The sequence below is a fragment of the Schistocerca cancellata genome, chromosome 1 (assembly GCF_023864275.1).
Source record: "Schistocerca cancellata isolate TAMUIC-IGC-003103 chromosome 1, iqSchCanc2.1, whole genome shotgun sequence".
NCBI classification, from domain to species: Eukaryota; Metazoa; Arthropoda; class Insecta; order Orthoptera; family Acrididae; genus Schistocerca; species Schistocerca cancellata.
Window position 1 is genome coordinate 1,037,598,244 of NC_064626.1, and position 17,335 is coordinate 1,037,615,578.

Here is a 17,335-nt window from a genome sequence, read left to right on the forward strand (position 1 = left end):
GGCGACTCTCAAGTAAAATGTCTCCACTAATCGGGAATATACATAATGAATTTACGAGTACAGGTTGCAGCCACATGGTTGACAACATATGGAAGTTTGGGTCTGGCCGTGAGTCACGCACAGGTAGTCTCATCCTGTAACTGCAACAAAAAACCGTGAGGCTACAAAAAGACGGCCAGAGAATTTAAAAAAGTGGAGACGCTGACGGTAAAAAAATAAAAAAACTTAAGCTCCCCGAAAAAAAAGCCAAATGGTAAGGCGAAATTTGGGTTCGAGTCCCTGTCCGACACAAATTTTCATTGTCGTCATTCCGTTATACACCAGACGGTAGTCCATATTCGCAACGGCGAATACATTTCATGCTAGTAATGAAGTGGCATTTGAGGCCAAGCGAAGCTGGGTTCGGAGCTGTAATCAAAAGTAAGTGCGCCTGTGTGACGCTCATTAGACTAGATGGCACGCTGGTGGGAGTTATACGGGGTGAGTCACCTAACATTACCGCTGGATATATTTCGTAAACCACATCAAATACTGACGAATCGATTCCACAGACCGAACGTGAGGAGAGGGGCTAGTGTAATTGGTTAATACAAACCATAAAAAAAATGCACGGAAGTATGTTTCTTAACACAAACCTACGTTTTTTAAAAAAATGGAACGCCGTTAGTTCTGTTGGCACATCTGAACATATAAACAAATACGTAATCAGCGCCGTTTGTTGCATTGTAAAATGTTAATTATATCCGGAGATATTGTAACCTAAAGTTGACGCTTGAGTACCACTCCTCCGCTGTTCGATCGTGTGTATCGGAGAGCACCGAATTACGTAGGGATCCAAAGGGAACGGTGATGGACCTTAGGTACAGAAGAGACTGGAACAGCACATTATGTCCACATGCTAATACCTTTTTATTGGTCTTTTTCACTGACGCACATGTACATTACCATGAGGGGTGAGGTACACGTACGCACGTGGTTTCCGTTTTCAATTACGGAGTGGAATAGAGTGTGTCCCGACATGTCAGGCCAATAGATGTTCAATGTGGTGACCATCATTTGCTGCACACAATTGCAATCTCTGGCGTAATGAATGTCGTACACGCCGCAGTACATCTGGTGTAATGTCGCCGCAGGCTGCCACAATACGTTGTTTCATATCCTCTGGGGTTGTAGGTACATCACGATACACATTCTCCTTTAACGTACCCCACAGAAAGAAGTCCAGAGGTGTAAGATCAGGAGAACGGGCTGGCCAATTTATGCGTCCTCCACGTCCTATGAAACGCCCGTCGAACATACTGTCAAGGGTCAGCCTAGTGTTAATTGCGGAATGTGTAGGTGCACCATCATGCTGATACCACATACGTCGACGCGTTTCCAGTGGGACATTTTCGAGCAACGTTGGCAGATCATTCTGTAGAAACGCGATGTATGTTGCAGCTGTTTGGGCCCCTGCAATGAAGTGAGGACCAATGAGGTGGTTTTCCAATGATTCCGCACCATACATTTACAGTCCACGGTCGCTGTCGCTCTACCTGTCTGAGCCAGCGAGGATTGTCCACGGACCAGTAATGCATGTTCCGTAGATTCACTGCCCCGTGGTTTGTGAAACCCGCTTCATCGGTAAACAGGTAGAACTGCAACGCATTCTGTGTTAATGCCCATTGACAGAATTGCACTCGATGATTAAAGTCATCACCATGTAATTGCTGATGTAGCGACACATGAAACGGGTGAAAGCGGTGACGATGCAGTATGCGCATGACACTACTTTGACTCAGTCCACCGGCTCTCGCAATGTCCCGTGTACTCATGTGTGGGTTCATGGCAACAGCAGCTAACACACCAACTGCACCCGCTCTCACAATGTCCTGTGTACTCATGTGTGGGTTCATGGCAACAGCACCTAACACACCAAATGCACCCGCTTCTCCTGTGACGGGCCTGTTACGGACCCGTTTGCGTGCTACGACCATACCTGTTGCATACAGTTGGCGGTAGATGTTTTGCAATGTGCGGCACGTTGGATGCTCTCTGTCCGGGTACCGTTCTGCATACACCCTGCAGACTTCAGCTGCATTTCGTCGACACTCGCCATAGATGAGTAACATCTCCGCCTTTTCAGAGTTCGAATACACCATGGTCACAGTTCCTACAACACTACATTATCACAGATGTCTGGTAACACGGTGTACTACAGTTGGTCTGCGTGCGGAGACGAATGCAGAATAACAATAGCAGCAAGCGCTACATGCGGACACTGCGACAGCTAGACCAAACCACAACAGTGCACTACAGCCACACTCGTAAACACGGTCATCATGGTAAACATGTCCCTGCAGATGCTGCTCGCCGACCGTCGCCCGTGTTTGTTACAACACGCAACTGAACGTCGGAGGTTTCAATTGTCAATTTTAGGTTACAATATCTCCGGATGTAATTAACATTTTACAATGCAACAAACGGCACTGATTACGTATTTGTTTATATGTTCAGATGTGCTAACAAAACTAACGTGGTTCCATTTAAAACAACGTACGTTTGTGTTAAAAAACATACTTCCGTGCATTTTTGTATGGTTTGTATTAACCAATTACACTAGCCCCTCTCCTCACGTTAGGTCTGTGGAATTGGTTCGTCAGTATTTGATGTGGTTTACGAAATATATCCAGCGGTAACGTTAGGTGACTCACCCTGTATAATGGAAGTCTTCGGAATGTGTAAGGAGGAAAGTCAAAGGAAACTTGTGTGAATATGGCTGCATGTTCTACACGGACAGTAAGTTTGGTTCGCGTGATCATTCGTAAATAACGTTCGGCGTCTGCGAGCCTGCCGAAATTTTCTTAAGAGAAGTCGGGCCTAGTTGTCTAGTGCTAAGGCGCTTGCCTGGAAACGGAAAGGTCTCACGGTCGAATCTAAGTCGGACACAGAATGACTGCATTTCTATCTGGCTGTAACCTAGATTTCAACTCTCATTCATAAGAAGAATCTCCGCGAACGACACGTGGTTCGGACTCCACCTGAAACTGCACGTCTGCTTCCTTCAGTAGAGTTACTGGGGTTAGGATAGCAAAAAGCGAGTCGCTGAAATGGCGTTGCAGTCTAAGAGTCGCACCAGGCCGTTAAGTCACATGACACTACTATTCTTCCTCGAGAGAGGATTTAGATGTGATGGAGATGATGGCAGTGCATTTGTGGTGAAGAACATAGCGAATGCGACTGTCACGATTTCGGAAGATACTGGACTAGATGCCACATAGTTCAGCCAGTTTCCAAGTACCAGCATCGTCGAGTAAGGAGAGTTTTTGGTACATCAGCGTAACTAAACTATCGAACAGTAGATGAATGCTAGATTCTTTGGTATAGGGTGGACATTTTGTATTTGCTGCCGACGTCGTGCGAAGTGCCGCTAGTGTTGTTTCCGCCTTCACCAGCTGACAGCTGTGGGCGATAATTGCCGTAGAGGACGCTCTTGGGCAGGCGGTCTGGTGCCGATCGTTTTGCTAGATGAGTGCAGAGTGCTGATAGTCTTGTAGCCCTCCCCCCCCACCCCCCCTCTCACCTTGCTCCCTCTAATAATGGACAGTTGTGGATGTAATTTATTACGGTGGACACCGCTGGGCTTGAGAGACAATTATTCTGCTCAGCTGACTCCGTACTTGGTGATGAAATTGATGTTGCCCCTATAGTAGTAGACGCGCGTAAAATTGATGTGGAGGAGACTGCTGGCCGGCCGGGGTGGCCGAGCGGTTCTAGGCGCTACAGTTTGGAACCGCGCCGCTACGGTCGCAGGTTCGAATCCTGCCTCGGGCATGGATGTGTGTGATGTCCTTAGGTTAGTTAGGTTTAAGTAGTTCTAAGTTCTAGGGGTCTGATGACCTCAGAAGTTAAGTCCCATAGTGCTCAGAGCCATTTGAACCATTTGTTTGAAGACTGCTGGGCACGTTGACCGTTTCGCTGCACGTCTCGGCGTGCTGCTGGTGATAACACTTCCCTCCTTAGTCGTGAAAAACTGTGGCTGAATCTTCTCATCGTGAAGCCTTCCGAAATTCCTTCACAAAGACGACGAAGTAAATATTCCAGAATTCAAATCAAGAACAGCTGCCAACATGAGTAACTTAGAAGTGCATATCCTCGGAGTAGTGAAGCAACTTAAATCACTCAATAAAAGCAAGTCTTCCGGTCCAGACTGTGTACCAGTTGGGTTCCTTTCGGAGTAGGTTGATGCAACAGCTAACAATCGCATACAACGTCTCGCTCGACGAAAGATCGTAACCAAAGACTGGAAAGTTGCACAGGTCACACCAATATTCGAGAAAGGCAATAAGAATAATCCATTGAATTACAGGCCAATATCATAGACGTCGATATGCAGCAGGATTCTGGAACATATATTCTGTTCGAAAATTATGAATTACATCGAAGAGGACCGTCTATTGACACACAGTCATCTCTGATTCAGAAAAAATCGTTCTTGGGAAGCACTACTAGCTCCTTGGCCACATGAAGTGTCGAATGCTATCGACATGATATTTCAGATTGATTCCGTATTTTAGATTTACAGAAAGTTTTTGACACCGCACCTCACAAAAGGCTTGTAATCAAATTGCCGACCGTGGTGGTCTAGCGGTTCTAGGCGCTCAGTCCGGAACCGCGCGACTGCTTTGGTCGCAGGTTGGAATCCTGCCTCGGGCATGGATGTGTGTGACGTGCTTAGGTTAGTTAGGTTTAAGTAGTTCTAAGTTCTAGGGGACTGATGACCACAGATGTTAAGTCCCATAGTGCTCAGAGCCATTTGAACCATTTTTTTGTAAACAAATTATGTGCTTATGGAAAATCGTCTCGGTTATGTGACTGGATTCGCGATTTCCTGCCAGAGAGGTCACAGTTCATAGTAACTGACGGAAAGTCATTGTGTAAAACAGAAGTGATTCCTGTCGCTCTCCGAGGTAGTGTTATCTGTATAGTCGACTTAGGAGTGAATCTGAGAGCCGCCTTGTTTGCAGATGATGCTGTCGTTTATCGTCTAATAAAGTGATTGGAAGATCAAAACAAATTGCATAACGATTCAGATAAGCTATCTGTGTACTGCAAAAATTGGCAGTTGATCCTAAATAATATAAAGTATGTGGTCATTCACATGAGTGCTGAAAGGAGTCCGTTAAACTTCGATTACACGATAAATCAATCAAATCTAAAGGCCGTAATGCAATTAAATACTTAGGAATCACAATTGCGAAGAGCTTAAATTGGAAAGAACACATAGAAAATGTCGAGGAGAAGGCGAAACAAAGACTGCGTTCTATTAGCAAAACACTTGTAGAAGCAACACATCTGGAGACTACCTACAATGCGCTTGACGTCCCCTTTTGGAGTACTGCTGCGCGGTGTGGGATCCTTGCCAGATAGGATTAACGGGTACATCGAGAAAAGTCAAAGAAGAGCAGCATGTTTTGCATTATCAAGAAATAGGGGAAAGAGTATCACCGACATAATGCAGCACTTGGGGCTGAAATCATGAAAACAAAGGCGTTTCTGGTTGCGACGAGATCTTATCACGAAATTTCAGTCACCAACTACTCCTCCGAATGCGAAAATATTTTGTTGGTGCCGATCTACATAGGGAGAAACGATCACATTAATAAAATGTGTGAAATCAGAGCTCGCACGGAAAGATATAGGTGTTCGTTCCTTCCGCCCGGTGTTCGAGAGTGGAATAATAGAAAATTGGTGTTGAAGGTGGTTCGATGAACCCTCTGCCAAGCACTTGAGTGTGATTCTCAGAGTAGCCATGTAGATGTAGAATGAAGGCTTTCACGACCGGGTGACATGGCTGTTGATATACTTTCTGGGATGTGAGGTCGTGGTCCAAGAACTTTTCTGCTCCTTACGTTTCGTCCAGTATTGCGCTGGACTTCTTCAGGTGCGCTGCTCCGCTGAGTCTTGCCGACTCTTGCAAGACTCAGCGGAGCAGCGCCTCTGAAGAAGTCCAGCGCAGTCCTGGACGAAACGTAAGGAGCAGAAAAGTTCTTGGACCACGACCTCACATCCCGGAAAGTATATCAACAGCCATGTAGATGTAGCTGTACATTTAGACGCTATTGGAAAAGGGCACTTGTAACCACCTCATTTAGACAATGAGCTGCTGTCGTTTAGTTATAGCACGATGGACGCAGAGGAATTATTGGCAAATTTTAGACTGATTGTAAATTGTGCTCTGGACAAGTACGTGTTTAGTAAGTGGATTAAGGACGGAAAAGGTCCGCCGTGGTTTAGCAACGAAATCAGAAAATGCTGGAGAAGCAATGGTTGTTGCACACTCGGTACAAAGAGAACGTACAAATGACGACAGACAAGAGTTAGTGAAGATTCGTGCGTCTGTGGAAAGAGCTATGCGCGAAGGATACGAATACTACCGTCATACCCTAGCAAACTATCTGGCCGAGAACGCTAGAAAACTTTGGTCTTGTGAAAGTTGCAAAGCGGATCTAACGCATCCATCTAGTCACTCGTTGACCAGTCTGGTGTGGCAGATGAAGCATAACGAAAGCCGAAGTTTTAAATTACACGTCTAAGAGGTTTTTAACGCAGGAGAGTTGTACATACACACTCTGTCGTAGTTTTACCAACGGACGGAGTGCCTTAAGGACTACATATTGCATCTCTGACATCGTGGAGAAACAACTGAAACAATTGAAAACAAGTAAGTAGACAGGTCCGGCTGGAATCCCAGTTCGGTTTTATGCAATGTACCCTATGGCATTCGCCCCTCAGTCAGCTAGCATCTATCGTGAATCTCTCGCCGAGCACAAAGTCCATAGCCACTGGAAGAAAGTGCAGGTGAGTCCTGTACATAAAAAGGGGAAAAGGACGGACCCACAAAATTACAAAAACATGCCTCTGAACACTACGGGACTTAACATCTGAGGTCATCAGTCCCCTAGAACTTAGAACTACTTAAACCTAACTAACCTAAGGACATCACACACATCCATGCCCGAGGCAGGATTCGAACCTGCGACCGTAGCAGCAGCGCGGTTCCGGACTGAAGCGCCTAGAACCGCTCGGCCATACCGGCCGGCCACAAAACTACACACCAATCTTCTAAACATCGGTTTGCTGGAGAATTCTAGAACACGTTGTTAGTTCGAATATAATAAATTTCCTAGAGATCTAAAAGCTTATGTCCGCGAATCAGCAAGGTTTTAGAAAGCATCACTAGTGCGAAACTCCAATTTTTCTTTTCTCGTATGATATATGCGAGCTATGGATGAAAGGTAACAGGCAGAATCTATTTTTCTAGATTTACAAAAAATCATTTGACCCAGCACCCAACTGCGAACTGTTAAGGAAGGTACGAGCATATGGAATAAGTTCACAGATAAATGAGTGGCTCAAGGACTTCTTAACAAATACAATCCAGTATGTTGCCCTCGACTACAAGTGTTCATCAGAGACAATGGTATCGGCAGGAGGGCCCCAGGGAAGTGTGATATGACCGCTATTATTTTCCACATATATAAATGATCTGACCGACAGGACTGGCAGTAATTTGCGGTTGTCTGCTGATGATGCTTTGGTGTACGGAAATATGTCGAAAATAAGTGACTATAGGATGGTACGAGTTGACTTACACAAGATTTCTAGTTGGTGTGATGAATGGCAGCAGGCTCTAAGTGTAGAAAAATGTAAGTTAATGCGGAGAAGTAGGAAAAACAAACCTGCAATGTTCAGATACAGTAGGTGCAGTATTACAAGTGTCCTGCTTGACACAGTCAAAAATTTGTGTGAATTATAGGGGACCAAACTGCTTAAGTCATCGGTCCCTAGACTTACACACTACTTAAACTAACTTATACTAAGAACAATACACACACCCATGCCCGAGGAAGGACTGGAAACTCAGGCGGGGTTGGGTGGGGTGGGGGCCGCGCAGTCCGTGATATGACGCCTCAAACCGCGCGGCTACTCCGCGCGGCTTGACTCTGTCACATAGTTTAAATATCGTAGGGGGGGGGGGGGACGTTGTAAAGTGATATGAAATGGAACGAGCATGTGAGGACTGCGGTATGGATGGGGAATGGTCGACTTCGGTGTATAGGGAGACTTTGAGGAAAGTGTGGTTCGCCTGTAAAGGAGCTCACATGTAGGACGCTAGTGCGACCTATTCTTGAGTACTGCTCGAGTGTTTGGGATCTGCAATCTGTCGCACTGATGGAGGACATCGCAATTCAGAGGCGAAGTGCTAGATTTGCCAGCTGTTGGTTCGAACAACACGCAAGTTTTACAGTAACTTAAATGGGGATCACTGGAGGAAGGCGACGTTGTTTTGGAGGAACACTTACAGAGAAAATTCAGACAACCGTCATTTGAAGCTCACTACAGAGCGTTTGTACTGCCGCCGACACACATTTCACATAAGGACCACGAAGATTAGAAATTAGGTCTCATGTCAGTAGTCAGTCGTTGTTCCGTCGCTCTGTTTGCGAATGGGACAGGGGAGGAAACGACTGGCAGTGCTGCTGCAGGGTACTCCCCGCCTCTAACTGCACGGTGGCTTGCGTAGATGTAGATGTAGATGTAGATGTAGATGTAAAAGGTTGGACACCACTGTGCCTCGTGTTCACTGTATAAGGTTTGGTGCTGATCATGTTCCTGAACCCAGTAGTGGATGGGTGTGAGGGTAATATTGGCGGTGGTCGCTGTCGGCCAGGCTGGGCGGTGCTGTCGGTGCTGCTGTGTGTGTGCGGCCTGCTGCTCGTGATGTTCCCGGCGCGTCTGCCCGCGGCCGCCGTGCGCGACCGGGTGGACCACATCCTGAGCGAGGCCACTGCCGCAGCGCGCACGTCTCCGCCGGACGGCGCACGCGTGCAGATCTCCAACAAGCGCTACGTCATCAGGGAGCCACCGGACACTTGTAAGTACCCAGCGGGCGACCTGCAGAGCCAGTAGTGTGCTACACCCACTGCGGCTTAGTCGACCATTGCTGGTCAGATCATGGTGGTAAAAGAAATAATTTTCTAACGAGGGGAGCAGAGGTGGTGGCACTCAGTACATGATCACCGTGGCATTCCAAACCCTTGGGTTAAATCCAAACGACTCTGCAACGTCTTATTGAGTGAGGGCATGTGACAGTTCATGATGACCGTCTACTTGCACGATGGAAGATGTGAGGGTAGTTCGTGAATCGTGCTTAGATATCTCATCGTTAAGATGACTGCCCACAGAAGACAAACTTCCTTGCAATCGTACCGCTCCTGCGAGGAAGTTTTAAAATGGGATGCACTACTCCGTGGAGCGAACGTCGTATTTTGGAGAGACTCCCAAGTCTCTGGATAAATCATTTAACAGTAAACTGTAGTTCTTGGTACTGGATCTGTGCTAGGAAATGGTCTGGAACATAGTGTCTTAGCTAAGAGCAGATGTAGTGCTTCCATGTCTTGTCTAATTTCTTTTTTATTACAAGAGCTGTAATCTGAGACCTGTGAAACAGAAACAGTACTCTTCGCCTATGAGGATTGTGACAGACCATTTACTGAGAATCTATCAATAATTTTGCTGAATGTTTCCCTCTTTCTATCTCCTTTGGGATTAATTACTTCTCAGCAAATGGTCTATTACTTAGCACAAAGGCAGTTAATTGCGTTCTGTGTTTGGATGAACATACTGCAATCAATAACAATAAAGCACTAGAGAAAGTAAACATGTAAAACTGAAAATTACAAATTCCTTGTTGCTTATATTGATCAGAATTGATCCCATATTAATCTACTACTGCACACACTAAAACTGCTAGGTCATCATTGTTTGTGAATGGGGAAAACCAACCAACTGGAGGAAGATAAACGACACGTAACGTCTCACCAGGGCTGTGAACTAACAGAGTCAATGCGTCATTCAGTCGCGAGTCGACATAAAAAATTGTATTGCGTAAGCTCCCACGTCTCCAAAACAACTTACACAACGAATGTTTGTGCCAGATAATCAACGGTCGGCACCTCCCTCTGCGTTATTTTTGCCTTCAAAGAAATTTGTAGTCTGAAGAAAAAGCTGAATTTCAAATTACTTAATTGTGCACTACCAAAAATGGTTCAAATGGCTCTGAGCACTATGGGACTTAACTTCTGAATTCATCAGTCCCCTAGAACTTAGAACTACTTAAACCTAACTAACCTAAGGACATCACACACATCCATGCCCGAGGCAGGATTCGAACGTGCGACGGTAGCGGTCGTGCGGTTCCAGACTGTAGCGCCTAGAACCGCTCGGCCACTTCGGCCGGCTGTGCACTACCGATTTCGGGCCCGGCCCATTCTCAACTGTATATGTTACAAACGAAGTGGACACATCATCCATGCCTCGTGAACTAGAAAATGCGCCGTGCCCGAAACTGGTAGTGCACAATGAAGTAATCTGAAAAAAATGGTTCAAATGGCTCTGAGCACTATGGGACTCAACTGCTGTGGTCATAAGTCCCATAGAACTTAGAACTACTTAAACCTAACTAACCTAAAGACAGCACACAACACCCAGCCATCACGAGGCAGAGAAAATCCCTGACCCCGCCGGGAATCGAACCCGGGAACCCGGGCGTGGGAAGCGAGAACGCTACCGCACGACCACGAGATGCGGGCAAGTAATCTGAAATACAGCCTGGTGAAACAATATCTTTCTTCAAATTTTCTGTAGCTGCGGTGCCCACCTAGAAGAAAATGAGTAATTTATAATGTACTACGGCATTTAAAGGACAATGACTTTTCTGAGACCTCAGAACAGATGGTTGCTTCTCTCGAGAACATTAGAAAAACGCCAACTGTTGCGTTGCCGAAGACGGTTGAAAGCTTCACCATAGAAGCTATAAGTGATATATCAGAGTCCGTTTGCAAAAATATTTGCAAGCTATTATGAAAAGTGTACTTTCCAGTTTCGCGTTTAATGTCGTCGAGGTAACAATTAGCCGCACCGCCACGGTTACGCAATTAACAGGAATGGACTTGACCACAATTCAGTAAACATACTAACTGAGAGAGAGGGAGACCCATAAACTGTGTGCAGTTAAAATTCGTAAGTGGAGGTACTTTTGTTTGTATCTTTCGTTCGCATATCGTGTCACGAGATCAACAGACAGTCTCGTGATACGGTTACACGTATCGTCATGAATGTGACTGGTTGCATCATTACAGGAAACTGTGCCATCTATTGAAAGTAGAACTAATTATGAGAATAGTGGTTTTTGAGCGACGGAGTTGTTAGTACACAATACAATGTGACAGAAAAACATGACTCTGAGTCTGAGTGTGTTCGAAAAGACCAGTGTGACTGAAGTACTAATTGAAACTTAAGTCTATTGGATGAACAAAACAGTTCGTCAACACTGCAACCCTCATTAACGTTTTCTATTTGTAGAATGTACGTGTGACTTAACTAGATATTTGTGGTGCTCATTATGCACATGCTCCCCAACATACAGGCAATGAAATAAATAATTATAGGATTAAATTTTAGTTGATGGTTGAGGCATTGAGAAGATAAGCACCGGCCGTGCGGTTCTAGGCGCTTCAGTCTGGAACCGCGTGACCGCTACGGTTGCAGGTTAGAATCCTGCCTCGGGCATGGATGTGTGTGATGTCCTTAGGTTAGTTAGGTTTAAGTAGTTCTAAGTTCTAGGGGACTGATGACCATAGCTGTTAAGTCGCATAGTGCTCAGAGCCATTTGAACCATTTGAAGATAAGCACCGAGGGCAAACAAGTATGTACGAATTAGGCACGTGCTCATTAAATATTCCATCCACGTGCCAGTATTGCATTGTGTAACGTTATCTGGGTGTCAGAGAATGGTACTTTTAACCCTGTGGGCCGCTTATGATTAAACGTTTTCACATGATCAACTTGTTACGGCGATGTGCTATTTACAAGTGCTTATTCATATCCTTATAATTTTATAAACTCACCCTGTTTATAGACTAATCAGTCAGAACATTATGGCCACCGACCTACAATCGATATAAACCCGTCTATGCAATGGCAACGTCACCTGGCGTCGAATGACTGCTACTCAGACACCCGCACAGTGCATGTAGCGTCAGTGAGCGTGCTGATCGTGACGGCGCGCGATCTATCTGTGTTTTTCTACACAGAGCGTACTGTGATGGCCCGGAGGCTCGGCACGAGCATTTCGAAAATTCCACGATTTGTTGGCTGTTCGAGAAGTGCTGGGGTGAGTTGTTTTCAACTCGTGGCGAAACCAAGGTGAATCGACGTCCAGACGTCGTGGGGTTGGGCGGCCAGCTCTCATTTCAGATGTCGGACGACGTAGGCTGGGCAGAATGGTAAAACAGAGCAGGCGGTGAATTGTGGCGAAAGTAACATCAGACTTTAATGCTGGGTAGAGTACTAGTGTGTCTGAACGCATAGTGCACAAAACATTCCTAACGATGGGCCTCCGCAGCCGACGACCCATGCATGTGCCGATTTTAACACCACGACACAGGCAACTGCAACTGATATTAGCAGGTGGCCATCGGCACTGGCCGTTTGCGCAGTGGCAGAGGGTTGTTTGGTTTGATGAATCCCGATACATTCTTCACCATGACGATGGGGTTGCACGAATCCTCGTCTTTCAGGGGAACAATCCTTGACACTTGTACGAGGGTCGTTTGAAAAGTCAGTGCAAAAACAAAAACTACTTACGTATTTGCGGTAAACCTTTTTCATTTTTCCACATAATCTCCTTTTAGAACTATACACTTCGTCCAACTCTGTTCTAATTTGTTGATCCCTTCCGAATAATAGGAATTGTCCAAGTCTGCAAAATAGCTATTAGTTGCTGCAATCACCTCCTCATTTGAATAAAATCTTTGTTACTCCAGCCATTTCTTCAAATTGGGGAACAAATAGTAGTCAGTGGGAGCCAAGTCTGGAGAATAGGGGGTATTTAAAACGAGTTGGAATCCTATTTCCATTAAATTTGCGACCACAACTGCTGAGGTGTGAGCTGGTGCGTTGTCGTGATGGAAAAGAACTTTTTTGCGGTCCAGTCGCCTGCGTTTTTCTGGCAGCTCGGTTTTCAAACGGTCCAATAACGATGAATAATATGGACCTGTAATAGTTTTACCCTTTTCCAGATAGTCGATGAGGATTATCCCTTGCCAATGCCAAAAGACAGTCGCCATAATCTTTTCTGCCGAAGGACTGGTCGTCGCCTCTTTTGGTGCAGATTCTCCCTTGGTAACCCATTGTTTAGATAGTTGTTTGGTCTCCGGAGTATAGTAATGTATCCATGTTTCATCCACACTAAGAAAACGACCTTTAAAGTCCTGCGGTTTATTTCTGAACAGCTGCAAACCATCCTTGCAAACTTCACACGGTTCGGTTTTTGGTCAAGCGTGAGCAATCGCGGAACCCATCTTGCGGATAGCTTTCCAATGTCCAAATGCTTATGCAAAATGTTATATACCCGTTCATTCGAGATGCCCACAACACTAGAAATCTCACGCTCCTTAACTCTTCTGTCATCCATCACCATATCATGAATTTTATCAATGATTTCTGGGATCGTAAACACCACAGGACGTCCAGAACGTTCAGCATCACTTGTGCCCATATGGCCACTCCGAAAATTTTGAAACCACTTATAAACTGTTCTAATCGACGGTGCAGAGTCACCGTAATGTTTATCAAGCTTCTCTTTTGTTCTAATCGAAGGTGCAGAGTCACCGTAATGTTTATCAAGCTTCTCTTTAGTCTCCTGAGGCATTTTGCTCTTCATAAAGCAACGTTTAATCACTACACGAAATTCTTCTCCGTCCATTTTTTGACAATCACTCGACTTCCTTCATTCACACGAATGCCAAACACAAAGAAATATACCAATATGGCTGAAACCTGGTGTGTGTTCTTTCCAAAGATGCTACTAACTAAACATGATCTCGATACGCGCCATCACTCGGGCTTTGAACGGACTCTTCAAACGCCCCTCATACTGCGGGACGGAGACAAGTTGGCGGCGGCTCCATTATTCTCTGGGGACGTTCACGTGGGCATCCATGGCTCCAGGGGAGCTCGTGCAAGGCACCATGACGGCCAATGGATGTCGAACCCTTTCATGACGATCATGTTTCCTGACGCAGTGGCATTTTTCAAAGAGATAATCCCCTTGTCGCAAGGCCAAGAGTGTGATGGAATGGTTCGAGGAACACAGTGGCGACTTACAGTTGATATGCTGATCCCCCATCCTTCCATTTCTCCCCCCCCCCCTCCAATTCTGAACCCGGTCGAACACATCTGGTATGTGATTAAACGTGGCGCCAGAGCTGACCGCCCCGCTCCCCGAAATTTACGGGAATTAGGTGACTTGTGCGTGTAGCTGTGGTGCCAACTCCCTGCAGCGGCCTACTAACGCTTCATTGTTTCCATGCACCGCTGTTATGCGTGGCAAAAATGGACATGCCGGATATTAGGCAGGTGGTTATAATGTCCTGCTTGAGCAGTACATGTAAACAGTTTATATCTGTCATTTACATATACAGGGTGAGTCGCGTAAGACGTAACACCCCCTTTATTCCGGGGGCGATTGCACGTATCGGCATGCGGTTTTCGGCGAATCACAGCGGACTATGGGGCACATACGTTGGTACACGCACAATAATCACAACGTTTATATTGACCGAGATAATGAGGCAAGTACATGTTTTTTAAAGGGGATGCTATACTTTTTTTACCATCATTCGAACGCTCTGGAAAAGACGCGTATAGTGATGTAACGCATGTTGCTATTGTGATTCAAACTTGGCTTAAAAGAGGGCGGATGAGCATTTACGTACGTAGCGTAGGCAATGCATGCTGCATAGAGCACGGCAACTCGGCCTGCGGGTCGCGCGAGGCGTGTTTACGGTCTGCAGCCGCTTCCGATCGCCTCGACCTTCAATCGTACAATATTTTCCAGCGTCCTTTAAGCGAAGTTTGAATCAAAATAGCAACATGCGTTACATCACTATACGCGTCTTTTCGAGAGCGTTCGTATTATGGTAAAAAAAGTATAGCGTCCCATTTAAAAAACATGTACTTGCCTCATTATCTCGGTCAATATAAACGTTGTGATTATTGTGAATGTACCAAAGTATGTGCCTCATAGTCCGCTATGATTCGCCGAAAACCGCATGCCGATACGTGCAATCGCCCCCGGAATAAAGTGGGTGTTACGTCTTACGCGACTCACCCTTTATAACAGCTGTTGTAGTAGACTTAAGAAAGAACAACATTTCATGCTTTCCAACGATTTAAGTTACACTAGAGCCGTAACAAAGTTTAAGTACGTAACACTTGATGTAAGCATGGGATGTTGTTATCTGTAACTAATAAGGCTTTTCACGTTACTGCACTTTCTACTAAATGAAACTTTTGATTAAAAATTAAGTTAATGAGAAATCAAATACTTATCACTTTGTTGTGGATATGTAACAGAACATTACCGTTCACTTGTTACCACTTCTGACAAACCGCTTTGTTAATTACGTTTACGATTTTCTAACAGCTATGGTGATCTGATGTTTAAACAATGTCCATGAAAAGAAATGTAATTTCAGTATAGCTTCTCTGCGTATGGAACGGACGTGAGTGGATGTGTAACACAAAAATTCTGTGCGCACTGTAACCACACGTATGCGATTGTAAATAAATAATTATTATGGTTGATAATCATTTTATAAAATGAAATTAAAATGTCTCCTTAATTACAACGTAACTTTATCCGTTTCAGCTTTCTGTCCGTCCCTGGGTCGTGTGTTTAGTAATGCGGTGGCACTCTGCAAGATGTTAGCCATTCTGTTTGCTGTCGCTGCGTTTCTCAACATGGAGGCTTTCCGGGACAAGTATCTGGAGTCCATTTACCACATTCCGTTGCCCAAAGACTTGTTGCAGGACCCCTGGCTGTCAAGGATTACGACAAGTAAGTATAGAGTTCAGCTCTAACGTCATAAACCACATTAAATCATTTTCTCAGTTTCATTATAGCCCTAATGGCGCGGTGAAATATCTTGACTATAGAATAGAATACGGAGTAACAAAATAAACTGCAACTACTCATTTTTATCATTTATTTCGATGGTCAATAACCCTATAACGACTCCGAGACCTTTTACCTCATCTATAATGCTGAAACATACAGTTTTTTGCAAAAACATTGCGATATTTATGTTCTCTCACATTTAAATGTTTTTTAAAGAAGTGACATTGTGAATAGAGAGGCAATCATGTGAGGTGCGATATCCAATGTATTATTGGATGGATTTCGGTACATAAGCCATTTTTCAATGGTTTTGAAGCGCTTTAGCGCGCCACATTTAAAATCAAAACACAATGCGCGATGTATTTTGGGATTTTATTTTAGTTTATGCCATGTGATAAGGCGCAACAGAACTGCTTGAAATTGCTTTTTCTGTCGAAGTCGCTGGTGGAGTATAATGGATATCATACTATTACAGTAGTCTGGGAAAAAATGTTGTGATTTTATAAATACAGTGTGATAATATTAGCCAACTGACTGGGGCTCAATGAAGCAACCTATGTATACAGGGCTATTCAAAAGTCATATCCGACAGGACAAAGTCTGTGTTGGTGATACAGTAGTCTTAGGCCATAGGACAAAGTCGTGTTAAGGGATATGACAGTAAAGATTATTCGAAGCAAGAATGTAAACATGGGCTTTAAGATGCATATCTGAAAAGCCAGGAGCTCTTGTTCAGCAGAAGAGGTGTGTTTTGCAGCAGGTGAACAAGTGCTCCTAGCTCTTCAGGTACGTACTTTAAAGCCCATTTCTACGAGACATGTTTTTCGTGTTTTGGTTAATTAGTAACAGGTCTCAAAATATGGAAACCAAGAAGCTTACTAGAGATGACATTTGTTTCACAGTATCGAAAATGAATAAGTGATCACAGCTATTAAGGTATGCGTTTTAGAGCCCATGTTTACTACACTTTTTGCCTCGAATGATGGCTCCTGTCATATCCCTGAATACGACTTTGTCCTATTGGTCAAGACGTTTGAGCCACCAATGTAGAGCTTTGCCTTAAGGTACGTGACTTTTGAATCGCCCTGTATGCAGGTTTATTCATAAGCAACTCTGAGCTTTCAGAAGACGATTGCGTGAAAATTAAAAGACATACAGGAAACGGAGAAGCATCATTACTGCAGTTGCCCTCTACCAGAACTACTTAAATGACGTAGTAAATATTAGGATTACCGATACTATTGGTTGCATTGGTAGGGAAAGCAACGCAAACGAGAGTGTAAGAGAGAAACTGGGAACCGACGTCTTCTCTTTGTTTTGCACATAATT

At 44.8% G+C, this 17,335-nt stretch overlaps 1 protein-coding gene across 1 annotated transcript in view; it reads left to right on the forward strand.

Moving 5' to 3' along the window:
- LOC126124148 (solute carrier organic anion transporter family member 74D-like) overlaps nucleotides 1-17,335 on the forward strand; it is a 103,858-nt gene that overhangs the window by 48,545 nt on the left and 37,978 nt on the right. Inside the window, exons 5-6 of the mRNA XM_049915105.1 lie at nucleotides 8,714-8,917; nucleotides 15,758-15,946. Coding sequence (XP_049771062.1) covers nucleotides 8,714-8,917; nucleotides 15,758-15,946 — 393 coding nt within the window. The remainder of the gene's footprint in view (nucleotides 1-8,713; nucleotides 8,918-15,757; nucleotides 15,947-17,335) is intronic.